We start from the raw sequence: 27,557 nt of genomic DNA, 5'->3' as shown, positions 1-27,557 counted from the left end.
TGTTTGCTCATGCTCATGTCCACGTGTAGAATTTGGACACAGCAAAATGATGACAAAGGAAAAAAAAGCTGCTTTGAATACTATTTGAGGCCGATCACCTCCCCACACATTTTAAAGGCCGAAGAATAACTCTTGTTAGCAAAATGACCAAAATGCATCCCCCCTTAGCAACTAGAAAGGATTAATGCCGATCTCATCCCTAAAGGTAGCTCCTCATTACAACTTCTCCAATCAGACGTTCCTTGTCCACTGCGGCGCTTTCAAAGCAAGCAACAGGAATAGATAGAAACAGGGCGTTAGACAAAAGTTCAGTCGTGCTGTGCAGTGCTGCAGCGCTCGCGGCCAGTCAGAACACTCCAATAGAAAATGATGCAATCAAACAGATTTTGTCGCTGACGCTCGCTCACGTCACCTTCGACATACAGTTTATGGTTAGGACATGGACACCGTCATCTCATTGAGAGACACAATAAAACCTGGTGACCACAGGGTCCACCTACAGGGGAGATTTGGTAGCCACATAGTCATTTTTTGTAGCAACGGCCATCGGGCCACGATTAATGTCCAAATCTGGGTTGCACCAATTCTCCAGTTAGAAAACCATTATACCAGTGCAGAAGAAGAAGGCACATCAAGATGATGTGATTAAAAGAGTGCCAGTCGAATTGTATTCGCTAAATCGGTTTCCATTGTACTTTGCCACATTTTACTTTTATCGATACACCAACTGTTCCACCTTAGCCAAGCGTAAAAACTTTTTGCCGATATTTCAAGATCTTTTCGAAGTTTCAGCACTATTGTTTTTTACAAGCACAAATTGAAAATGTGCATAAAAGCAGGTGGAAGGAAGCTTGTGTTTCACGCTTCAGAAGCCGCTCTCACTGTGCTGTGTATTGATAGATCCATGGCACTGTCCGTGGTGCTGAAGTAGCAGAGGGATACGGAACTGTGACTTTTTCTCTGAGTCCTGCCTGTTTGAGGTGAAATGGTTCCTTAGTGCAGATACTAAATAGGTGCTACTTTTTAACCAAAAAAACTAGATATACTAGAAATATTCTGGATTACGTGAATCAACATTTATACATATGGTGTTAAAGTTATAGTTAAAGCTGTAGTCATTGATATTTTTTTTTTGCCACTTCAGGGAAGCAGACTATGATCATTGACTAGGGATGCTAATAATTCAATGTTTAACCGACATTAAGCATTTTAACCGATTAACGCTATCAGTTAAAACGGTTAAAAGAAATGTTAATAATAAATCAATCTGAGAAAAACTCGTCACTTTAAGGAGAAAAGTTGGTCCACCTTAAGAGAGTCTTAGCCAGGGTTACAGATACAGGAATTATCATGAGCAGAGCGAGTTGTAGCCTTGTAGCATTTATTCACCGACAAATAAGCTGTACACACCACCGACAAAACCCACATTCACCGTCGCCACACACACGGTCTGTCGGACAATCGCTATCGTTATTCCGGGCAGACAGAGTGTCGTTACGCCGGGCAGACACACAGCTGACAACCTACTAAACTAAACTAAATGTGTGGTGGAGACTTTTACTGGGAAAGTGGCTGCATGTCCTCGACACAACATGCAGCATCGTAGCTGCTAAGTTAACGCTCCCGAACGGTGAACTGTAGACAGTGAACGCAGCACCGTGGCTGCTAACGCTCCCGAACGGTGAACCGGAGACAGTGAACGCAGCACCGTGGCTGCTAACGCTCCCGGACGGTGAACCGGAGACAGTGAACGCAGCACCGTGGCTGCTAACGCTCCCGGACGGTTAACCGGAGACAGTGAACGCAGCACCGTGGCTGCTAACGCTCCCGGACGGTGAACCGGAGACAGTGAACGCAGCACCGTGGCTGCTAACGCTCCCGGACGGTGAACCGGAGACAGTGAACGCAGCACCGTGGCTGCTAACGCTCCCGGACGGTGAACCGGAGACAGTGAACGCAGCACCGTGGCTGCTAACGCTCCCGGACGGTAAACCGGAGACAGTGAACGCAGCACCGTGGCTGCTAACGCTCCTGAACGGTGAACCGGAGACAGTGAACGCAGCACCGTGGCTGCTACAGTAGCTCAGTTGTCTGTTGTGCTCATACACTGCAGCTGGCGCACCGCTGCATGTGAGACACAAATGTTGTCGGTTAACGAGGGTCAGTTATTGGTTAAGAAGATTTTTCAAAATTAGCATCCCTAACATTGACATCATCAACATTGATCAAATCTTTTTTAAAGCTGTTATGCTGTTAGCAAACAGATTTGCTTATTTGCAGTAGACGACTTTTTAGTTTTCACCTAAGTAATGTTACTATTCATCTGACAAATGTCCAATATTCAATCTGTTTTAAATTTGCTCTGTTGGGTCATTTAATTGATTGTTATTATAAAACAAATATTGCTTAGTGCAGCTTTAATGCCATCAGAATGGAATCCCTGTTGAAACTGCTGTTTCTGTGATATTTCCTGATGGGATGAAAAAAAGTTTGACTTTAGTTCGAATAGGCCCAGCTTCATAGAGCAGAGGTTAGATGGGTTTGCTTCCATTTTTCTTTCATGAGCTCTGAGCCAATCCATTATTTAACGCTGCGGGACATCAGCTGAGTCAACATTTAGCCCTCTGGACAACATGCAATGAACCAAAACCGCAACTTAAGCATCATGGACCTGACCAACACCACTGATTAAAAACTAAAAGCCCTTCTTCATTCATGTTCAGGGCTGCTGGAACATCCAGAGAAGTAAAGCCGTGTTCTCTCACCACCTAACTGGGGCATTTTAGTGAATTAAATTTTTTTCTATTTCACTATTTTATTTAAACATTCATTTTATCACATATTTTGGACATTTGTAATCTTGTATTTTCTGTTTTTTTCCAAAATATAAAGTCCAGACTTTAATATTTCCATGCTTGCACTTCAATTCAAGGTCATCTATCTCATGAACTCAACATTTGATTAGTTTTTCAGTATTGTTTGGAATGGACCTCATCTCAAATCTAATTCCAGCGGAACATACAGACTGATACGAAACAGGTCAGCACTTTTCTGGCACAAATCTTTGTCTTAACCTTACTGGCCTGGTATTAGTATACAACCCTGCTGTGTCTGAAGCAGACAGCTGACATGATGAGCAGAGTACGAGATCTTATAAACACAGCAGAACGGCCCTCGAGGGATTTTAGTGAAACTGCTTTGTGTTTGTTGTGGAAGCGTATACTGAGTAGGGATGGGCACTTCATGCAAAAACACTATTCAATATTCATGGGGAAGTATTCGACCATTCTTTGAAGATCGAAACCCCCACCTCCCCCCGCACGTACGCATGCACACACTTCTGCTGGGTGCTTCGCTTTCAAATGACTGCACATAGTTGTTGTAGACTTGTAATATGTTAACTTTACTTGGCTATTTTTTGTATATTTTTTTTGAGTACTTCCAAACAGAACGTGTTAATGGCCGTAGCAGTCTGCATGTTTCTCCTGTTTGTACAATAGCATCTAGCCCCGTCTACTGTTTTCATTCAGAAAAGAGCCGGACCTTGTTTTTACCAGCAGGCGGCGGTAAAAACTAGGGAGAATATATTTGTTTAGGCTACATCCACACTAATACGTTTTTATTTTAAAACGCATAACTTTTACTACATTTATGTCTGTAAAACTACTACAGCATTTTCGAGGCCCTAAAACGGAGACGTATGAAAGTGCTGCTGACCCCATTTTAGTTTTAAAACTCCACGGTTGCGTTTTTCTCTGGATAAACACAAAACAGAGACCTTTAAGAACCATGACACAGACACCCACGTTCGCTTCTTGATGGGGTCTTGACGTGACATGACGTGTCATGCCAATGTATGTATACATTTAGTATTGGAAATCAATTAACACAAAACAATGACAGATACTGTCCAGAAACCCTCACAGGTACTGCATTTAGCATAAAACATCATAACATGGCAAACTGCAGCCCAACAGGCAACAACAGCTGTCAGTGTGCTGACTTGACTATGACTTGCCCCAAACTGCATGTGATTATCATAAAGTGGGCATGTCTGTAAAGGGGAGACTCATGGGTACCCATAGAACCCATTTACATTCACTGATCTGGAGGTCAGAGGTCAAGGGACCCCTTTGAAAATGGCCATGACAGTTTTTCCTCGCCAAAATTTAACCTCCCTCGCGACAAGCTAGTATAACATGGTTGGTACCGATGGATTCTTTAGTTTTTATAGTTTCATACGATGTGAGTAGCTTCACTCTAGCTACAACCTAAAAATGACAACTTGCGTTAATGTGTTAAAGAAATTAGTGACGTTAAAACAAATTTGCCATAACGCGTTATTATGGCGTTAACTGTGACAGCCATAACACAGACACACAGAGGTGCTGAAAAGACATTGACTTTACATGTTCCTCCACACTGTGTAAGAAACATGATCCCATCATCTATCTCCCTTTAGTTACACAAATACTTCTCCCACTCTCTCGTGGGAGAATCGTGGGTACCCATAGAACCCATTTACATTCACATATCTGAAGGTCAGAGGTCAAGGGACGCCTTTTGAAAATGGCCAGAGCCCACTACAACCTAAAAATCACAAGTTGCATCAAGGGAACTGTTTGTAACTTCTTATACGTATAAATCATTGCGGGTTGCTGTCCCATGCGTGGCTACGCTGTTCAGACAAGACTCCAACAAACTACAGTGAAGCACCAAAACCTCTTGGTTGTATCTAGTGAAGCCCGTCTGTTAAACAGTGTTGGCCGCGGTCGGAGGACGCGGGGGAGACCGTAGCTTTGGTCTCCAGGAGCAGAGTCTCTGTACTCTGCTCCTCTGCCTGCCTTCACTCAGCTCACTCCACCTCACGTGCATGCACGCACACTCCACATTGCAGAAGAGTTAGTTTAGCTCTGAGAATATCTAGTGAATGTTCAGTGGACGTTTGTGCAGAAATAACTGCTGCAGCTCCTCCAGACCAACAGAGGTTTCCCGTGTCTTGTGAAGTGACGGGGCTCCGCAGAGAGAAACGTTATCGTCTCCGACCAAAACTCCGGTGTCTCCCCTGTTCCCTCCGGCCGCGGTCGGGAGGCTGAGGCAGGAAAAGCCAACACTAGGATCAGCATTGATTCATGGAGAGACCTTCGTCTGGTCAGCTAACATTACAATCAATTTCTGATTCTTACAAATACTCCCTTTAGTGCTTTAAAGAAATTAGTGGCGTTAAAATGAATTTGCATTGACACGTTATTCTCACGTTAAATCGGACTGCACTAGTTATTTTATAATTTAACGACTATTGGAAAACCACGGCCCATCCCTAACTCTGAGAGTCCGTTACAGGAATCAAACCAACAATAACTGTATTGAGTGGATGTTTTTAGCATGTTCGTTTAGAGCTGACTTCATTCAGATCACAGTTGGTTTGTCCTAGATACAACACATTTTGAATTTCATTTTGAGATGGAAGACTAACTCCAAAACACCTGCTAAACTGTCACGTCTCTGATGTTTCTATTCAGTGTTTACTCATGCCTAACGGATGAATGAAATCTGGGGAGCGTGCTTTCCCCAGCGCCGTCTCTGACGTCAACTAGTGTGACGTTTGTGGGTGCTGAAACTCTCCTGACAGCAAGCGGCTCATAAATTACTTTTCCCCCCCTCTCCACAGAAGCCCGTTCTTTATTCTGGCGAGACAAATGATAAAAGATGAAGAGGACATGAGAACTTGTACATGAATGGAGAGCTTCAATGTTGTCAAACCCACCGACTGATGTCGGCGAAGCCGAGGCGTTCTGAGAAGACGGAATGTAGGAAAAAACTGTTTCTTCAAAGGCGTTCGTCATCGCTCTAGTGGTTTCCCATCCTGCAGCAGCTATACGTACAGTACTACGGCATTTCCTGTGTAATGCTTATCCATTGGAGAGAAGTGGTGTTTGACAGAGGAGGGAAAGGAATAGGCGGAATGAGGTGGGAAAAAAAATCTAAGAAAAACTGAAAGCAAGTAAAAAAGATTGATTGTTAAGGATAATTAAACGGTATAAGGACGAAAAGTGACAAATAAGACGTGGAGAGGTGAGAAACGTGTTCACATGATGGATGATCCTCATTAATCTTGTGGAAACAGAATGAGAGTAAACATGTAAACTTTCCACAAATGATCCACTTACTCACTGGACCAATGAGTGTGATTTTGAAAAGGCTTTAATCACAATAAGGAGATATATTACTTCTTCAATAAGTGGTTTCAAACCATAAGAAAACCATAAACCAAATTTGAACTGCCAACTCCCAAACTGCATGTGATTATCATAAAGTGGGCATGTCTGTAAAGGGGAGACTCGTGGGTACCCATAGAACCCAATTCACATATCTGGAGGTCAGAGGTCAACGGACCCCTTTGAAAATGGCCATGCCAGTTTTTCCTCGTCAAAATTTAGCGCAAGTTTGGAGCGTTATTTAGCCTCCTTCATGACAACCTAGTATGACATGGTTGGTACCGATGGATTCATCAGGTTTTATAGTTTCTATCTTTAAAACTGAGCGGCTCCAATTTAAAAATAGTAAATAGTAAATTGAAAAAGATGACAAAAAACCTGCCCATTTTTCAGTAAATGGTGGTATTCAAATAATGGACAAGTCTCATGTAATAGTCATGTCTAGAATGAGCGCATGAAAGCTAGTCCCTGATAAAGGACAGGTTAAAAACATTGCAGGGAGAAAATGTATTGTACTGTGATGACTTTCATGGTTCCACGAAAATTGAGTTATTTCACATTGCTAGAAATTCTATAGTCATTCACTAATCACTTCTACTTTGCGTTTTCTTTTTCTTTTTTTTTTAATCCTTGAAAAGGTAAAATCAATAAATCTCAACACTTCCTACAGATATTTCAAAATAAAAGCCTACCAGGAAAGAGAGGGATTATGTCCTTTGAGCCTGCGGAAGGGTGTTAATGTAAAACATCTGTGCATATAGTGTTACGTTTCGCTGTCGGTAGCTCTACACACAACGATACAAACGGCAAAGTAGAAGTGATGGAATTGGCTGGTGAGTGAAAACAATACTTAGTTTACTTAGTTAAGAATTTACATAGTTGAATCTGATTGGTCAAGTCTTGCCTATTGTCATCAATTGATGCAGTTTGTTGTGTGTGTGTGTGTGTGTGTGTGTGAGGGGGTTGGGGTGGGGGGTGTAGATGTGGCATTGACAAAAATAATGAAACAGAGCGGAGGAGATCGACAGAACACGGTTTATAAGGGGCCGTACACATGCCGCATTCTTTGCACCCTGAAATCCATTGTTGTCAATGTAGACGCGCCTCAACGCGCAAACGTTTTCTGGGCGCAACGGCCTGTAGATATCTTTTCTTTCTTCTGTAAATACCAGTCTTCGGTAAACATACGGAGGATAAGTTAATGACTTTAGTGCAGGGCCACCCAGAGCTTTATGATCTGTCCCACAGACTTTACTGCCTTCACCCTTTCCGTCCAAGGATGTCACAATGGTAAATGGACTTGCATTTATATAGCGCTTTTCTAGTCTTCTGACCACTCAAAGCGCTTTACACTACATTTCAGCACTCACCCATTCACACACACATACAGTGATGGCAGAAGCTGCTAAGGTGCCAACTTTGCCCATCAGGATCTAATGTAAATACTCATTCACACACCGATGGCTATGCCTTCAGGAGCAATTTGGGGTTAAGGGTCTTGCTCAAGGACACATCGACATGTGACCCGGAGCAGCCGGGGATCGAACCGCCGACCTTCCGATTGGTGGACGACCTGCTCTAACCTCTGAGCCACAGCCGCCACAACATCGGGATGAAAGGTCAGCCAGACTGATACACAGAAATCGAGCAGTAAAGTTACTGTGAGAGATTTACGGTGCATTTATCTTTGTTTTCACTCAGTGCAGCTTTTACTACTAACTACCGCAACTTCATCATTGTCATTGCAGCGCATAGGTTTTGGTTGCTTAGTAACGGCAGGTGCAACAGGAATGCAACCTCCCAAGCACCTTGAATAAAAGGATGAAAGCGGCACAGCTAACGTTTTCCATGCGTTCTAAGACACGGCTTTTCGTGGTTGTAAATAAAACTTTCGGCCATAATTCCATTTTCCCCATCGTAATGATCCACAGACAGAAGGGAAACAACAGGGAGGGGAAGGGACAGTCAACGTGCGATAGAGAGGGAAGTAAACTACTGTTTCTGCCTCCCCTTGCTGATTCTGACAGAGAATCGTTCATAACATTAAAATATACAGTATTTATATATATATATATATATATATATATATATAGTGTTTGGCTAGCGCTACGTGTGAGTGCTCTGATTAATAAATGTATTCTATGATTTTGAAACAGTAGCCTTATGTTGTTGTTATTTAGCCTTCTGAGGCTATCGCCAAGATGCGGCTCCGATTGGCCGCAAATCTGGATAGTGCCAAGCAATTCTATGCAAGATCAGACCCTCTATATAGCCAGGATGGAATGATCCTTTGTTTCTTAACCAATTTTCTCCTTAAATGGAATCGTCAAATAGTGGACTATTCAGGGTCAGCCCTCATGCTTAGTGTTGATAAGGGAAACCCAGACCAGCCGACTGGTGGGTAGGACATGACTCTCTAATGTTGTACTATGGAGTTAATGCTGTGAGAATGTACATTATAATGAATTAATCAAGATAATGGATAAAAAATGTTGAGCTTGCATTAACAGCAAACAACAAGCAACTACAGAAAATTTAAATGGAAGCAGATAAAAAAAAACGGGGGAGGATTCTTACTAAAATAGGATAAGATAAATAAAATCAATAAAGAAATGTCTGGCACCATTTGAAATAAAGGACCGTCTGTAATAAAAGCCTGGTTCAAAAAATGGCGATGCTTGAGGTAAATATAGGCTACTATCTGAGAATGTGTACAGCTCTTGAGGAAAGGACAGGAGGGAAAAGCAAAGAAGCGCACGGTGTCTATGTACAAACCCTCAGCCAAAACTAATTAACGTCTAGTGGAAGGTACAGTTGTGTAGGTACAGATGTGCAGGTACTGTGTGTGCATGTGTGTGTACATGCATTCAGACTGTGTCTGGCTGTCTGTGGCACACTGAAGTCAGAGTTTGAGCATGTGAAGAAAAACGATTATTCACCTTTAAGCGTCATTAAGAGACTGCTGAGACACTTGGAGTTTAGCGCATCACGGTGCTTTCCAAAAGATACGACAGAGACACGACAGTCTGCTTTTAAGTAACTCACTGCTTCTAAAACCTCCTCAACCCACTTAGTTTATGGGTGTCATTTTAGTCTCCCACTCACATTAAGGGTGGGGAAAAAGAAAAGAAAAGCCACCACGATGGTTCTGTGAAACTACAGAAACTTTGGATATGACATCCATATTCAGCGCTAATATCACTCAGCGTGTGTGCCTAAGAGCAAGAGATGTTCCGCGCTCAGCCGCTCGGCACCCGGAGGTTTATTGAAGAAACGCGGAGCTTTAAATCTGCCAAACTACTGCCGCTTTGGCTGTGAGGGGGGAAACAAAGGCAGAGAACTATACCTGCAGGATGGAAAACAACAGAGAGCGGAGGAGACAGACAGGAAGAGAGACAGAGAGAGACAGACAGAAGGAAAACAGGATAATGATCTCTAGACTGCACCCTCCTGAGGTAGACGGAGAGGAAGAGTTGGATTATTTTTGTTTATTTCAGAGGGCGATGGAGTGCCACTTACTTCTCGATGAGGTCCAACGTCACCCCTGGCACCAACTTGGCACTCTTCTGCATGCAAAACCTGGGGGGAAAAAACAGACAGGGAGAAGCGGCAGATGTGAGTTGGATAGAAAACAAGAGGTGCTCACGGACCAGACAAAGCAATAAAAAGGTTTGGCCTCTACAGTACAGATTTTACGACCTACGAGAGAGACAATCAACGGAGAAAACACTCAAATGAAAAACAAGAGCTTCAAAGATTACAACCACTGAGCACTTTGATAAGTGTATTTAGGCTGAGTTACAGTCAAAGGGGAGGGGGCGGGCAGCGGGAAACTCACAGTCATATTTCTGAAACGTCTGGCATTGGGGTTATTGTTTACTGTGCGTGGTTAGCTCTGACAGGTCGGGCCAGCTGTAAGTCACAGCAGGTTCCCGTTCGGGGCCTCGGCTGACATGCAGCGCGGCGTCGGAGCTCGCTGCGAGTCATCGCACACCTGGAGGAGAGCAGGTGTGTGTCTGTGTGTGTGTGTGTGTGTGTGTGTGTGTGCACGTACGCAAACATCAGTCACACATCAACTGCAGAGAACACTGAATTAAAAAAGCATTGGAGATACACTGTAAGAAAAAAGTTACCTGACTTTAACTTAACATATGAGTTACCGGGCTGCCTAAGACAACTTCACCGCACTTAAAGGAGCAGGGCAATTAGGGGATTTATTGGCAGGAATGGAATATAATGTGCATATATATATATATATATATATATATATATATATATTTACATACACACACTATATATACACACACTATATATATATATATATATATATATATATATATATATGCATATATATATATATATATATACACACTATATATATATATATATATATACATATATATATACAGACGTGGACAAAATTGTTGGTACCCTTCAGTTAAAGAAAGAAAAACCCACAATGGTCACTGAAATAACTTGAAACTGACAAAAGTAATAATAAATAAAAAATTACTGAAAATTAACTAATGAAAATCAGACATTGCTTTTGAATTGTGGTTGAACAGACTCATTTTAAAAAACAAACTAATGAAACTGGCCTGGACAAAAATGATGGTACCCTTAACTTAATATTTAATTGTACAACCTTTTGAGGCAATCACTTCAATCGAGTGATTTCTGTAACTCTCAATGAGACTTCTGCACCTGTCGACAGGTATTTTGGCCCACTCCTCGTGAGCAAACTGCTCCAGCTGTCTCAGGTTTGAAGGGTGCCTTCTCCGAATGCATGTTTCAGCTCCTTCCACAGATGTTCAATAGGATTTAGATCAGGGCTCATAGAAGGCCACTTCAGAATAGTCCAATGTTTTGTTCTTAGCCATTCTTGGGTGTTTTTAGCTGTGTTTTATTATCCTGTTGGAGGACCCATGACCTGCAACTGAGACCAAGCTTTCTGACACTGGGCAGCACATTTCGCTCCAGAATGCCTTGATAGTCTTGAGCTTTCATTGTACCCTGCACAGATTCAAGACACCCTGTGTCAGATGCAGCAAAGCAGCCCCAGAACATAACCGAGCCTCTCAAGCTGCTTGGAGATGGTCTTATAGCCTTTACCTTTAACATGCTTGTCTATAATGTTCTTTCTGATCTCCTGAGACAACTCTCTCCTTAGCTTTCTGTGGTCCATGTTCAGTGTGGTACACACCATGATACCAAACAGCACAGTGACTTCTTTTGACCCTTTAAATAGGCAGACTGACTGATTACAAGTTTGAAGACACCTGTGATGCTAATTACAGGACACACCTTAGTTTAACATGTCCCTATGGTCAAATTATTTTACATCTTTTCTAGGGGTACCATAATTTTTGTCCAGGCCAGTTTCATTAGTTTGTTTTTTTAAATTATTCTGATGAACCACAATTCAAAAGCAATGTCTGATTTTCATTAGTTAATTTTCAGTAAATTGTTGTCAGTTTCAAGTTATTTCAGTGACCATTGTGGTTTTTTCTTTCTTTAACGGAAGGGTACCAACAATTTTGTCCACGTCTGTATATATATATATATATATAAATATATATATATATATATATATATATATATATTTATATATATATTTATATATTTATATATATATATTTATATATATATATATATATATTTATATATATAAACTGGAAAAACAAAGTTTGGAAACTTGTGTTTGGTGGATTATTTCTCTGTTGTTACAATGCTAATGGTCATTGTATTTTACATCGTTGGAAAGCCTGTTTATTTACCTTCACAATGATGTCCAACTTGTAAGGATCATGCATTTGTGGGATGAGCAGCACAGCTGATTATGTGGGTAGCGCCCAAGAAAAATTTGCCAAAATGCTCTGCCAATGGTAAACAGTGAATTCTCATAAGGCTACCAGGAAGCCTGCAATGACTGCCCTTCACCGTCAGGCCCGTTTGGGCTGGTGTCGACAACACAGACAATGGAACGTGAACATGTGGGGGAATGTCATGTTCAGTGATGAGTCCAGGTTCTGTCTGCCAAAGTTGGACGGCAGGGTCAAAGTATGGAGACGACGCGGAGAACGCTATGCTGATTGTTGCACCGATGGAGTAACAGCTTTCTAGTGGGGGCAGTGTCATGGTGTGGGGGGGGCATCTCCCTCACTGGCAAAACAAGGCTTGTCATCATTGAAGGCCATCTCAATGCAGGGAGATATCGGGATGAGATTCTGCAGCCAGTGGCGATCCCATATCTCCACAATCTGGCACCTAACTTCATCTTCCAAGAAACAACGCTCGCCCCCACAGAGCCAGGGTTATCACAGACTACCTCCACAATGTGGGAGTAGAGAGAATGGAACGGCCTGCCAAGAGTCCACACCTCAACCCAATTCAACACTTGTGGGATCAGGTTGGGCGTGCTGTACGTGTTAGAGTGACCAACACAACCACGCTGGCTGACCTGCAACCAATCCTGGTTGAGGAATGGAACGCCATCCCACAGCAACGTGTGACCAGGTTGGTGACCAGCATGAGGAGGTGGTGCCAGGCTGTTGTGGCTGCGTATAGATCTTCCACCGCTACTGAGGCTCCTGACGGTGTATTAAATGAATAAAGTGTAAAATTGCCAATATGTCTTGTTTGTTCCTTGTTACTGATAGAGAGTTCAATCATCCAATCCACCAAACAACTCAAAACAAGAGTCAGTACCAACAGGAGAATACACTGTTTACCATTGGCAGAGCATTTTGGCAAATGTTTCTTGGGAGCTACCCACATAATCAGCTGTGCTGCTCATCCCACAAATGCATGGTCCTTACAAGTGGGACATCATTGCGAGGGTAAATAAACAGGCTTTCCAACGATGTAAAATACAATGACCATTAGTATTGTAACAACAGAGAAATAATCCACCAAACACAAGTTTCCGAACTTTTTTTCCCCAGTATATATATACACACACTGTATATATAGGGCTGTCCAAACTCAAATTCGTTTTAACGCCACTAATTTCTTTAACGCATTAACACAATCGATCTTTCGGAGGTTGTAGCGGCTCAGTTTTAAAGCTAGACTGAAGATACTGGCATCATATGAAACTAGAAAAACATAAGGAATCTGTTGTCATCCATGATTCCATGTCATACTAGCTTGTCACAGAGGAGGCTAAATAACACTCCAAACTTACACTAAATTATGGTGAGGAAAAACTGGCTTGACCTCCAGATCAGTGAATGTAAATGGGTTCTATGGGTACCCACGAGTCTCCCCTTTACAGACGTGCCCACTTTATGATATCACATGCAGCTTGGGGCAAGTCATAGTCAAGTCAGCACACTGACACACTGACAGCTCTGGTTGCCTGTTGGGCTTCTGTCATTGTCATTGTTTTGTGTTGTGAATTGATTTCCAATGATAAATATATACATACATTTGCACAAAGCAGCATATTTGTCCACTCCCATTTTGATAAGAGTATTAAATACTTGACAAATCTCCCTTTAAGGTTAATTTTGAACAGATAAAAAATGTGTGATTTATTTGTGATTAATCACGATTAACTATTCTAATCGATTGAGAGCCCTAGTTAGAAAATATTTGTTCAAGTCTGAACCTTCAGGTGCCCCACTGCCTAATGAGTACAGCTTTTGCTGTACTATTAGCAGGCGGATTCAAACCAGGATCAGTGCTGATCCCCATCCGAGAGAGGACCCTGTGACTAATCTTACACAGACACATAACAGGCCTTCAAATATGTTTGGCCAACAAAAACTGATCGCCGTCATTCTGAATTAATGATTAGCCATGTGCTTCTGTTTGCTGCACGAAGAATGTGTATTTCCGGAACAATGGGCGTTTGTCTTCGGTATAACAGACTGTCTGACATCCTGTCCTGTTGCGAGTGTGAGCAACAGGACGCTGACTTTCGTTGACTTAACAGCCACAGGTGTCGCTGTTAACAAGACATTTCTGATTCGTACATAGACCATTTAAATTGGTTGACCATTTAAATTGGTTGAAATTTTAAACAAATAAAATGTATGTACAAATAAAACCGCAAGGTCAAAGCTATTCTTTCCCATTGACACATGCTTCCACATTCAACCAGTCACATATGGTTCTAAAGTTTAAGTGATTCAGCTTTCTCCTCCAACAACCGAAGCCACCATCATGCCTGGAAGAGAATTTAAGTTCCAAAAGGAAAGAAGTCATGCATGGATTGGGAATTTTATCCAACAACTGATCCACCCTGACTTTAATCTATGGCACTCAAATTCAAAGGTTATTTCCGATGCTGGAGAATAATGAGATCCCACATGACACCAGAGTGACTTACAGTCTTTTTAAAGAACAGCACGGGCCCTGAGTGTGCCCGGCACTCAAGGAACAAAGAGGATGGAGCATGTAACCAGGACAACTTGTTCTAAAGTCTTAAAGCTGCAGTAGGCAGTATGTTTTTAGCATCAAAAATTCCATAATAACCTTTCAGCATATTATAATTCAAGTGTTCTGAGAGAAAACTAGACTTCTACTCCTCCTCATGTCTCTGTTTTCAGGCTTTAGAACATCTAGCCCGTGACGGGAGACTTTGACCAATCACAGGTCATTTCAGAGAGAGAGCGTTCCTATTGGCTGTGCTCCGGTCATGTGACTGGTGCTTGCCGTTCCTTCAAGAGGTCTCAACATGGCTGCCGGGCCACAAACTTTACAGCTAAACCATGCACTACAAGATGATTCTGGACACATCTGAGGAGAGAAATAGACATTACAGTAATAGAATATTGATTCATATTTGATCAGCGCTGCCTAGTTTGACCGTTTAGTCGGGGTTTGCGAGTGATTGACAGCCGGCTCTCATAGACAGCAGTTGGACAGCAGACCCCAGATCAGTTCTGACTGCTCGTTTTCCTCCAGTCTGTGAAATCTTGTAGATGCCGTTAGGAGCACCGGAGGACACCAGAAGACACAGAGGAACATGATTTTTTTTCAGATTACCTGTTTCATGTACTGCTGTCACGATATAGTGACCGTTTTATAAAAATAACTTTTTTAATCATATTTATTCCAATCTCGCCTACTGCTGCTTTAATGATCAGAAACATTTTGAATGAAAGCCATGATGCGCAAAACCTGCATTGGTACTACGTGGCAGTACTTTGCTGTTTGTCGGGAACGCGGGTATAACATCGTTTCCCCAATACAACACAAACCAAGGTTGTTTGCTTTTGAATTTCATTTGAACCAGAGATTAAATATCTTGTTTATGTTTTTGACTGCAAAAGGGATAGGGTGAATTCCCCCAACAGAAACAGGGATGATTAACTAAGAATGGAGTCTGGCAGGAACAGACAGACAGGCCAGAGTAAACAGAGCACAGACCAAGCAGGAGGTTGCATCAGTGAGAGCGTGTTTCAACCCAGCCCCTGTGCAGGGAGATGTGAAGACCCTCCGGTTTGGAGGATAGGAGGAGGGAGCAGTAAGAAAAGGAAGAGAAGGAGAAAAGGGAGGAGCATTTGATCACACCCAATCTTGGAACCCATCGGCTATTGGTCTGTTGCAAGCCCCCAGGAAGTGCGGCGGTCGTCGATCCTGACTTTCGTAGTGGCCAAACAGCGGTACTGCAACTTCCGTGTCCGTCAAGTGATGCCATTGGGCCCAAAAATACTTTTTCCCATAGACTTACATTGTGAAAGACACGTCGGTAACTCAACAGATATTTATTTTTGAGGTGAATCAACTTCCCAGTACGAACACTCTAATAGTCTTTATTTAACTAATTAAGTTATTAAAGTTGTAAAATGCACTAATAGCTGAATCCAGTTATTTCCCTTCCTCCGTTCATGTGAGTGAGACCCAGACCAGGACGACGGCGTGACGTTGGGACCCTGTGACCGAGTCATGTGACCGAGCGGACACTACTCCGCCAATCACCTCAGTTCACTCCTACAGGATAAATCCGGGTACTTTTCCAGACGGAAGTCGAGCCATTTAGGCTTCATGCGCCAATGAGCAACTCTCATAGGAATGAACGGGGCCCCGCCTCCAACGCTGTAGCCAGTTCTTTTAATACATCCATGGTCTGTTGACGATTTAGCCTCTGGGGGCAAGGGCCAGTATTTCTGGTGTTCCGGCGTAGCCAGCGGACATCCTGATAACAGATACCCGGGCCAAGACTTCCTCTTCCGTGCGACGGTCATTGTTACAGTCAGATTAGCAACTTGAGACGCGAAAATGTAGTTGGAGTTGAGAGACGACGTCTACAACCGGATTGTTTCAAGTAACCAGTTTACAGTTTATGTTTTTGTTAGTAAGAAGCTAAATCATTGTCAGATGATAGCCCATGGGTTCCGAGATTGCATCTCGTCCAATGCCTTCCGCCTCTTTTGCTCTCCACATGGACCGTTTACCTGCGTGCAACCAAAGCCCGCTCAAACCAGATTGGTCAATACTACTCGGACTACAAACGGAAACCAGAATGCAGACAGCATTCACGTGCAGAATCTGTTTTAAAAGATTAGGTCCCACCAGTATCTATAGTCATTTTCATCCACAACCTGCCTTAGAAGAAGCCATGTATGTTTTTTCTCATCATCATTCTAATGACGCAGGCTAGAAGAAGTGATTATGTGGGAGGACTTATAATCATACTATGCAAACATAAACCTTAAATTAATTATTTTCCTGGCTTGCTTATTTTTTCTACTACCAAAACTATGAACTAGGGCTTTAAATCCATTAAAAAAATATTTAATTGGGATTAATCGCATGACCGTCCATAGCAAATCACGACTAATCACAAATTAATCACACATTTTTTATCTGTTCAAAATGTACCTTAAAGGGAGATTTGTCAAGTATTTAATCCTCTTATCATCATAAGAGTGGACAAATATGCTGCTTTATGCAAATGTATGTATATATTTATTACTGAAAATCAATGAACAACACAAAACAATGACAGATATTGTCCAGAAACCCTCACAGGTACTGCATTTAGCATAAAACAATATGCTCCAATCATAATATGGCAAACTGCAGCCCAACAGGCAACAACAGCTGTCAGTGTGTCAGTGTGCTGACTTGACTATGACTTGCCCCAAACTGCATGTGATTATCATAAAGTGGGCATGTCTGTAAAGGGGAGACTCGTGGGTACCCACAGAACCCATTTACATTCACTGATCTGGAGGTCAAAGGTCAAGGGACCCCTTTGAAAATGGCCATGCCAGTTTTTCCTTTGGAGTGAAGTTTGGAGCGTTATTTAACCTCCTTCGTAACAAGCTAGTATGACGTGGTTGGTACCGATGGATTCCTTAGGTGTGGTAGTTTCATACAATGCCAGTATCTTCACTCTAGCTCTGAAGTTGCGTCAAAGAAATTTGTGGCGGTAAAACAAATTTGCGTTATCAGCCCTAATTTTTTGAATACCAAAACTATGAATCAACCCCAACAAGTGCATAGGTTTACTGCTTAGCAATGAGACAAAGGTACCAAAAGTGAATATGTTAAATAAAAATGCATTGTCCAGTGATTGATACTGCTGTAAGAATATGATATGCTAATGGTGTATAAAATATATATTAATGCAGCTAGCAGCTAAACTTCCTCCTTGTGACGACCTCAAGAGGGGAATCAGACAGGGATGCAGACGTACGAATGACCTCAGTTCACTCCTACAGGATAAAAGTACATCTTTATTCTACACAACAAAGCAGGAGTAAACACTGTGTTATACAAGCTGAAACCAGACCATACGTCACATTGAGGCTGAATGGCTTGAATGAGTGCTGAGGTCAATGGAGAGAGCTTTTATCAAGGCTTGTGCAGTATCTTTGGTCTGGTCTCACATAAAACCCACTGGTCTTTGTCAAATATCTGCTGAAAGCTCTTCAGCCAGATGACACTTTCACTTCAGCGGTTGTTTAACTAAAAGTAGGACACTGTCAAACATTAAAAAAAAAAACATTTGTCTCAAACATGAGTCAAGCTTTGAAAATAATTCTAAAAAGCATCAGTCTGCCAGGTGTGATGGGGACTCAAGACTCAAGAAGCAGCTGGACATCAATTTCAAGGCTTTTCTCTTCAACCACTAATTCAATGCATGTAGCAGATGATTTAAATGATCTATAAATACTGAGTGAGCAGCAGTGAGATCTGTTTCAGTGATCAGTTTTGCCAAACAGGAAATTGTTTGGCTAATTGTTCATCTCTCTTCCCTGTCAGTCACACGTTTGCAAATACGTAGAGCCCTATTTTAATCGTGTAAGCTCAACTATAAGTGCAAAGCGGTAGCTCTCGGTTCACAGACATGTTTCATGTATGTGCGGCAGCGCAAAGTGCAAAAGGGCCGAAGTGGAATATAGATTGGAGGGTGAGGTGATTAATAACGTGCTCTGAGCCGGTCACATCACAGGTCTTATCTCTCTGAAACAGCTGACCCAATCACAGAGCACGACAACAATACATCAGACTGGCAATATGGCCTCCAGAGTCGGCTCGCATGACCACGCCCCCTTTTAGGGGAAACCAATCCTGTGTCCCTCATAGACGGTAACAGAGTAAACAGAAGAAGTTGAAACATGTCTCCAAACTACCGGTAATAGTAATAACGCTATGCCCAAGAGTTGCTGTGTAGTTGGTTGCACCAACAATAAATCAAAAAGCTCTAATCTCTGATTGGTTCCTCTGCTATGTCCTAAAAAAGATATGATTGAGGGGCTTTATGGCTCCAAGAAAAATTACAAATACAGACCTGTGGAAACAAACAAACCAGGAGCAAATCAACAAAGAAATCAAAAGGAGAAAGTGGAGATGGATCGGGCATACACTCAGAAAACAAGAAACAAACATAACAAGACAATCTCTGGACTACAACCCACAAGGAAAGAGGAAGCCAGGGAGACCAAAAAACAACTGGAGACGGTCTATGCTTGACGAGTTAAACAAGATCGGGACCTCCTGGCAAGAAGCAAAGACCACTGCACAGAAGAGAGTGAGGTGGAGATCCATGGTGGACGCCCTATGCTCCCAAGGGGGCCAAGAGGACTAAGAAGAAGAAGAATGGCTCCAAGCTATAGACCCATGTATAGTAGTTTATATGATCGCAACAATCTGGCCCTTTTCAGTCAGAGTTCTACCGTATTTCACGTTGCAAATGAACATCATGCTGTATTGAAGAACACTTGAAACTAGTGATTGAGACCATGAACTCATGTTTACAATGTTTACTGAGGTAATAAATCAAGTAAGAAGTAGGCTCATTTTCTCATAGACTTCTACACAACCAGACTTCTTTTAGCAGCCAGAGGAGTCGCCCCCTGCTGGCTGTTAGAAAGAATGCAGGTTTAAGGCACTTCAGCATTGGCTTCACTTTTCAGAAAAGGAGGTTCCCGCCTGATTGAAACCAATACGAAGCTGATATAAGGATGGAAGAGGTGAGACTAGGGGTGGGCGAAACATCGAATATAGTCGATGTATCGTGGCTTGTCCCACGTGCGGTGTATAAAATGACTATATCGTGAACATCGACTACAAATTGTCATGAAATGATTTTAAGCCACCCTGCCGGCATGAGACTCGCTTTGGCATTTCCTCCTCTCCCTCTCTCCTCCAGCTCCCTCTCACAGACACACACACATACAGTACATCACAGACTCCGCGCCCATCGGCCCATCCAGACCTCTCTCCTGGGCGAGTGTGTGTGACGTATGCGGCCGGCATGTTTTTGTATTAGGAGGGAAGCAGTGGAGAGGGAAGGAGCCCGGAGAAAGCGAAAGAACTGAAGCAGCAAAGCGAGTACGGCAGCGAGAACACGACCAAAGCAGCCAGAACCAGCCCTGAAGCAAATGACTCTGGCTTCCTCGCTTTCCAAAGCAATCCCATATGACAAAAAAGTGCAAAATGGAAAGAAATCACGGCTTCTGTAAACACCTACATCGCAACGCCGGTTAGCGTAGTTGAAAAGCCCGGATTCAAAAGCATCATTAAGACATTTGATCCAAAATATGAACTGCCTGGTCGCAATTTCTTTGCGGAGAAAGCTCTACTGGAGCTCTACATTTCCGTGAGAGAAAAGTTGGCCAACCAGCTAACAGAGGTGACCCACTTCTCCACAACTACCGATCTGTGGTCCAGCTAAAAGAACCAAAGCTGTCAGCCTGAACAAGTGGACCAGACTGCAGGTTTGGCCATACAGTAGGCTACACCTCACGATTGGTGAGTCTTTCTACACTGCTGGGAAAATAATACTTTTTATTATCAGCAATGTTATAATAGCTCACTGGTAAACATAACAATAAGATACTTTACACTTATTACCCACCATTAAAAACTGTGCGTGTGTGTGTGTGTGTGTGTGTGTGTGTGTGTGTGTATTTTTATCAAAATATATAAAGCATGTATTGCCAGAAAACTATTTGGTTAAAGTGAATACTGTTAGATACTGTTTTGTTAAATCAAATTTGTGTGTTAGATACTGTTTTGTTAAATCGAATTTGTGATTTCTCCCTTTTTACATGCAAGATTAAAATAGTTCCAAAACTAGTTCCGAAACCACTAATGAATATAAACAAGAAGGTTTTAATGCAGACATATGCTGCAGGGACTACAAGAATCATCATATTGGTGTGATTGTATGCATCAAAGGGTTAAATCAAGTATTTATGAAGTGCTTAGAGGATATTTGAAATTATCGCTATATTGCCTAAAAATACCGCAATTTTATTTTTAGGCCTTATTGCCCAGTCCTAGGTGAGACATACAGTACTAGAACTTTCAGTGTGGACCATCTCACCTCTAACTGGTCTGACATTAACTACGTTTTATTGTGACTGCTGGTAAAATTTTGGGATGCACCAACAACTGTGGCTGGTGAACTAAACGTTTCTGAAAGAAGACAACCCGGACAGATAAGCTGACGGAAGTACAGAAGGGCTGGAGTCCAGACATGAAGCGGAAATTGAGGGATTAGCACGCACAGCAAAGTGGCCAGACTCTAATTGGATCGGTGAATAAGAGAAAGCGAGTGTGTGGGTGCAGAGAGAGAGAAGAGCGGCATGTACATATTAAAGTTTGATGAGGGAAATGAAGTGGATCTTGTGTAGGGAAACTACTGTACTGCTCCCAGGATGGGTGGAGGAGGAGGAACAGGAGGAGCTTAGTGTCTCCTCTGGTCCCCGCGGAGACGGCTGTCTTCTACAGCTCATTACTCCTTCAATCAGCCTTCCTGTCCCAAGTCACCGTCTCCATCAGTCATGGGCTGGAGGGAGTGCTGGGTGATCTCAATTTGAATCTGCTCCGTCACTGACCTACAATATGCATGGCACATATCACACCGAGTACTGCATGTTCTATGAAATATAAATATGACATTTATTTGCTGTAACCTTGCTGATATGTTTTACTATTCCTTCATTTTCCACATGTGTTTTCATCATTTTGAGCCATCTGTGGCTCGGAAAAGTTTGTAGCTGTCGTCAACTTTCTCAGTATGGAGGTTCCTCTCCTCTTTTCTTTCATCCTCTCTCTCCTTTCTTCACCCAAGGACTTTTAGTCAGATGGCTTCTGTTGATTCTTCATCCAGATGTCTCTAAAGCAGGTCCTCCAGGAGACTCACTGTTCTAATATCATGTGCTGTCTACAGGTCATTTATTCATCCTCTCTTAGCATCATCTCTCGTCTCTTCTCCCCTGTGAGAACGGTATCCTGCGTCCCGACTCCTCCGGAACCTGTGCCGCCTCCGGGGAGAGGAAAGGACGTATCCTCCTGATGTTGTGGAGAATGAATCTGAAGGAGTGGGTTGTCACGGCAATGTTGCCAGCGAAGGACAGCTGGTCACATCCAGATCCCTTGCAGTCCGAGCCGGGAACACCATATTATGTTATTATGCTCCCTCAACCTCATGTTAATGTTGGTGATTGTTGTTGATCTGTTTTGCTAGCCTCTAACCAAACTGGCACGTCTTATATTCACCACAGTTGACACAAAAGCTGTGGTAGCGGTTGTTTGCGGCTCTGCAGGTCAACTTATACTTAGAAGTTGTACAGCAAAAATAAATAAATAAATAAACTTAATAATAAATATTCAATCACAATTAATCGTATGATTGTCCATAGTTAATCGTGATTAATCTAAACATAAAAGGGAGTATTTGACACTGAAAATATGTTCAGTAGATTGTTCCTTTAATATTCTAAATTCTTGCAGCTAATGAGCACAACACAATGTCTGTACTTCCAAATGGTACATGGTCAGTATGTGTAAAATCCATTTTGTAGTAGCATATAAGTATAACCCCAAGACAACAAAAGGACATTTGCATTTCCACTGCTTCATAGCACATTTCTCATTGTTACATAAGCTTAGAACAAGCTGCTCATTAAGTGGCAGCGGGCTCCTAAGCTCCGGTTCAACCGCTCTGGTTTCAAAGCATCATTTCTAATGATAATACATTATGATTAATGTGCTCTGTTTGATCATGAATAAGACAAATGTGAGGATGGAGAGGGTCCTGCCTGAGCAGCATAGAAACACGCTTCATTACCATTACCACTTTAAACTAACATCAAAGAGCGGTGGACACATTATGCTAACTAAAAGACATTTCCTGAACATACAGGGCCGTTGACCTAGCCTACAGCACAATTCAGTTTAAAGGAACAATCCACATTTCCTCACATCACGCAGCGCCGTTTGAATTTGTGAATTTTAACAAGATTTTCTCCCAGCTGAACAGCACAGAGACAGACTGTGGTGATGAGGTCACCGAGAGACGAATCGTGGAGCGGCTGCGACGCTGAATCACGGAACAACTGTTGAGACTCTGTGACAGCAGCTGTGTGATTTCACCGGGACAGGAGCTGATTTTCTGAACTCACAGCTGGAAGCCTGACATTCTAATGAAGCTCATTTGAATAAACAGTAATCAGCAGCTAATGACATCATCAGGTATATTTAGGTAGAGACTGATTCAACTGTCCAAAATAACCTGAATATGTTGAGGTGATATAACGAGGTAGACATTTAGTGGCTGGATATCATTTATATATACAGACGGGATACACATTAAAGGAAAAACCTGAATAAATATGAAAAAACTCACATGTTCCAAACAGGGTCACTGAATGGTTGATGGAAATATGCATTAGTCCATTATTCCTTGCAAGGCAGACTCTATCAAGCACAACAACATTGAGGTGGGGGGGTGGGGGGGTGGGAGAGAGAGAGAGAGAGAGAGAGAGAGAGAGAGAGAGAGAGAGAGAGAGAGAGAGAGAGAGAGAGAGAGAGAGAGAGAGAGAGAGAGAGAGATTCCAATTGTCAGGTGTTTCAGTGAAGTAACTAGACTGCAGACTGAAGTGTGTACTAACAGAGACAAACAGAGTGACAGCTGACGCACATGAACGGGTCCAGCGCAGGATGAATGCCCGTCGGCGAGTCCGGGTTGTATACAGTACGCCATCTCACTCCCTCTTCCTCTCATTGCATTTCTCGCACTCATACAACTAGAGTTCCTGTTTTTGCCATGGCGGCCCAAACCGCGTTCGGAGATAACTTTAGCAGCACCGCTGTGCTGAATCTGAGCCTGAGACCAAGACAAGTCCGAGTCCAACGAGGCACAAGTCCAAGACAAGTGCAAGACTTCAAAAAGGTGGACTCGAGACTGAGACCAGACTCAAGTACTACAATCCTGCTCCAGACCTCCACCTAGTTTAACACCTATGGAAGATTCTTGAGTGACATTAGACTGTTCTCTAAACCACCATCATCAAACCATTGTTGGTTTTACCATTCGTACATCACACATCTGTCTGTTTTCAACTTGTTACAAAAATAAAAATGATGCACCACCAGTTGCTGGTGCATAATTTTTTTCTATCTTTATCACTCTATGGAGCATCATGGATGATTCACAATATCAAAGTCTTTGACCTCAGCTGGACAAATTTGCGTTGACGCGTTATCACCTTAACTTTGACAGCCCTAATCCTTACACGATAAAGAATGATCCCTGTCACTTCCACACAGTGAGGCATACAGTAAATTAATTAAACACTCGTATTGGATTGGTACTCCATATCGGCCAATACCCAAAGCCCAGGTATAGCTATCTGTATCGGGACTGTAAAAGTCAGATCAATGCATCTCTTCAATTAATCAAATTTTTATCAAAATCGCAATATGGCCTACTTAAGTTTCCAAATCGCAGGAGACACAATGTTTGTTAAAAGTGAAATGTGCGTCAAAATACCATTTTAAATGAATTACTGTCGTACTGTAGAGATTTCCTGACCTTTACATCATATCCTACAGACTTAAGAAAACATCTTTGTTTGGTACAGATCCCCGCAAAAAAATCTATATCAAATATTTATTAGTAAAAATGAGAATAATGATGTAAAAATATCATTCCATCTATTATCAAAAATAATTTTGTAATTGCAACATCAGTCGCAATTAATCACAATTACATATTTTCTCAAAATTGCACAGCCCTCCTTTAAAAACCGGCGCTATGAGACACACTTCTGATCCGGCCATAGAAACTATTTTAACTCACTCCAAAAATATGGTGTGAAGTCAGCAAACAGCCAAGCCTTTAGAACGGGACAGAGCCCACGTATCCCACGTTTCTGTCAGCATGTATGTATGATTACGTTCCCTTGCTGCACTCTTCAGATCCACAGAGATAAGGCATATGCAGTGTTATGTAAGACAGACAAGAGGGGAGTGTTTCATTTTCCTTGTTCCACCTATAGGAGCTAAAACGGGATGACAGAGAAGCAGCCACGTTTGCTCTCAATGAACATAATGAGGCTGCTGCTGTGGTGTATGTGTGTGTGTGTGTGTGTGTGTGTGTGTGTGTGTCAGGGGAGCGCCCACTGAATGAAAGGAATACAACATGTGGTCATGTGAGCCCTTGCTTCTGCATTTCCATTCCAATCTCATCTGCGTTCCTGCTCTTGACTTGCTCACATACGGTTCACAGCACACACATGGAGATAATGAGATGCTACTGTACTTGAGGTTAGCATGGTCGAAAGGCTTGCACATCATCATTCGCATTAACAGCAGGTATATGTGTGTGTGTAAGTGCATGGAAACCAGGGTTAAGCATGTGGAGGTGGGGGTATTGGCAGAAACAGACACTAACTGAGGGGTTGGCCCAGGCTAAATTACAGAAGTACTCTGCTGTACACAGCAGTGCTTTGATTGAAATGATAATGCTAATGCATCATATTACCATGGTCGTCATCTTAGTTCTACCAGGGCTGCCGCAATAACTGCAATATTGACAAGCCAACCACAGGGGATGGCAAACAACCGCTATGTTCACGGTTTCTTTTTCTTTTTTTAAATTCTTTGCAATGGGAGTGCCGCGACCTGTCCAGGGTGTACCCCGCCTTCGCCCAATGTCAGCTGGGATCGGCTCCAGCCCCCCGCAACCCTGAATAGGATAAAAGCCTACAGATAATGGATAGATGGATCGATGGATGGGTGCGCCACATTTTTACACTTCGCTACAAACAGCAGCAGCGTGACGAGGTGCTGAGCGCCTATGGTCTTACGAATGGTGTTTTTTTTCTGGTTCAACTTTGGGTAAAACTCCAGAAAGACCAACCATCACATCCTACATGTAGCTACAAGTGCTGGACAACAACAACAACAACTATGGAGGAGTAATGAATACACATAGACCGGCGGGTCCATCCTCTCTCCCTACGTCCTTCAGCCTTCCCTTCATCCAGAGCAAGTACGATATTCCGTATCATAGCAACCAGATGCATCCAAAGCTGAAAAAACACTGTGCCTCATTCTTTTTTTCTGCATTTAACAATAAAGAAGTAATTAATTTGTTTTAAAACTATCATCTTTGTCATTTAAAAAGCAACAATATACCTAATAATAGCCTAACATAAAGCTTATTTATATAGCACTAAAATCAGGATAAATTAAGTAATTTGCAAAAAAAAAAGGTTGCAATAATACTGCTTATTACAAGGCTGTTGAATACTCAATTCTGATTGGTCAATCACGGCGTTCTGCTGTCTGTAATTTCTCTATAACAGACTGTTGCTATGTATAACAGACCATTACTATGTATAGCAGACCGTTGCTATGTATAGCAGCTCTGACTTTGGACTCTGGCTGATAGTTTTTGTGTCAAAATATTGATTTCTTCAGTAAGTAGCCATGTCATAAGCGGGATAACGTACAGCTGACGGGTCATTGTTGTGTTAGAATCCCCTTCATGGCGATGCCGCACCCCGATGCGAAAGGGAGGGGTCTCTTATCACCCTGAAGTGGATTCTTTCACAACAATGACCTGCTAGCTGTACGTTATCCCTTACATCTAGCACTGTTGAGCCAATCATTATCACCTCAGGGGATATTCCTCCACCGTGACAGCCCTAAGTTCAACGTGTTCTACTATTTGCTGATTACAACAAACCACAAAGTGCAGCTAAGGCTAACAGGAATGTAGTTCTGCAGGTATTTTGGACATGAACCGCAGTATTGGAGAAAGTGAAATTTGACCTGATGACGGTGCTAGATGAAAAGTCAGGGGATCCCCAAAGTCATTACAGTTCATTCTGAGGGGAACTGTATATCCAATAGGGGAGACAGTCACATTGTCTGGGAACCATGAATGTCCGTATGAAATAGGGCTGACACTTTTTATCCAAAATCCCAACTACTGCTTGAATGTGGAAAAATATTCAATTCAATCAGTCTTGACTGGTTTGAAATAAAAAATTCATAGGCACAACAGGCCATGCCTTGTAAATCCAGTGGGAAGCGGTTGTAAAATGCTTTATCACTCTATTTCTGATCCGCATCCCTTCAAATTTAACAAAGCAAATGTTCTGCCAATTTGTCATGTCATGTGTCATGTCATGTCATTTGTCATGTCATGTCATTTCATGCCAATTTTTCCTCAAAAGTTTTTCCGCAAAATTTTGCGCAAGTTTGGAGCGTTATTTAGCCTCCTTCGTGACAAGCTAGTATGACTAGTAGTATGGATTCTTTAGGTTGCTTTTTAGTTTCATATGATACCAGTATCTTCACTCTAGCTTTAAAGGGGACATATTATGCTCATTTTCAGGTTCATACTTCTATTTTGGGTTTCTAGTAGAACATGTTTACATGCTTTAATGTTCAAAAGACACAATATTTCTATCATACTGTCTGAATACGCTTGTATTCACGATCTGTCTGAAACGCTCCGTTTTAGTGCATTTCAACGGAATGGCAATGGAACTGCGTTGCTAGGTAACAGCTTGGGGTCCATGTTTACTTCCTGTCAGCTGCGGTCATTCACATACACTTAAACAGGAAATAAAC

General features: G+C 42.3%; 1 protein-coding gene across 8 annotated transcripts in view; it reads right to left on the bottom strand.

Annotated features, from left to right (window-relative positions):
- Nucleotides 1-27,557, bottom strand: part of rptor (regulatory associated protein of MTOR, complex 1) — a 270,013-nt gene that overhangs the window by 122,073 nt on the left and 120,383 nt on the right. For all 8 annotated transcript variants that reach the window (XM_074631008.1, XM_074631011.1, XM_074631009.1 and 5 more), the window contains one exon: nucleotides 9,738-9,797. In XM_074631008.1, the coding sequence (XP_074487109.1) occupies nucleotides 9,738-9,797 (60 nt within the window). The remainder of the gene's footprint in view (nucleotides 1-9,737; nucleotides 9,798-27,557) is intronic.

Source organism: Sebastes fasciatus, chromosome 3 (genome assembly GCF_043250625.1).
Source record: "Sebastes fasciatus isolate fSebFas1 chromosome 3, fSebFas1.pri, whole genome shotgun sequence".
NCBI lineage: Eukaryota > Metazoa > Chordata > Actinopteri > Perciformes > Sebastidae > Sebastes > Sebastes fasciatus.
Note: the sequence above shows the minus strand (reverse complement) of the source record. Positions and strands in the feature narration are given on the sequence as shown.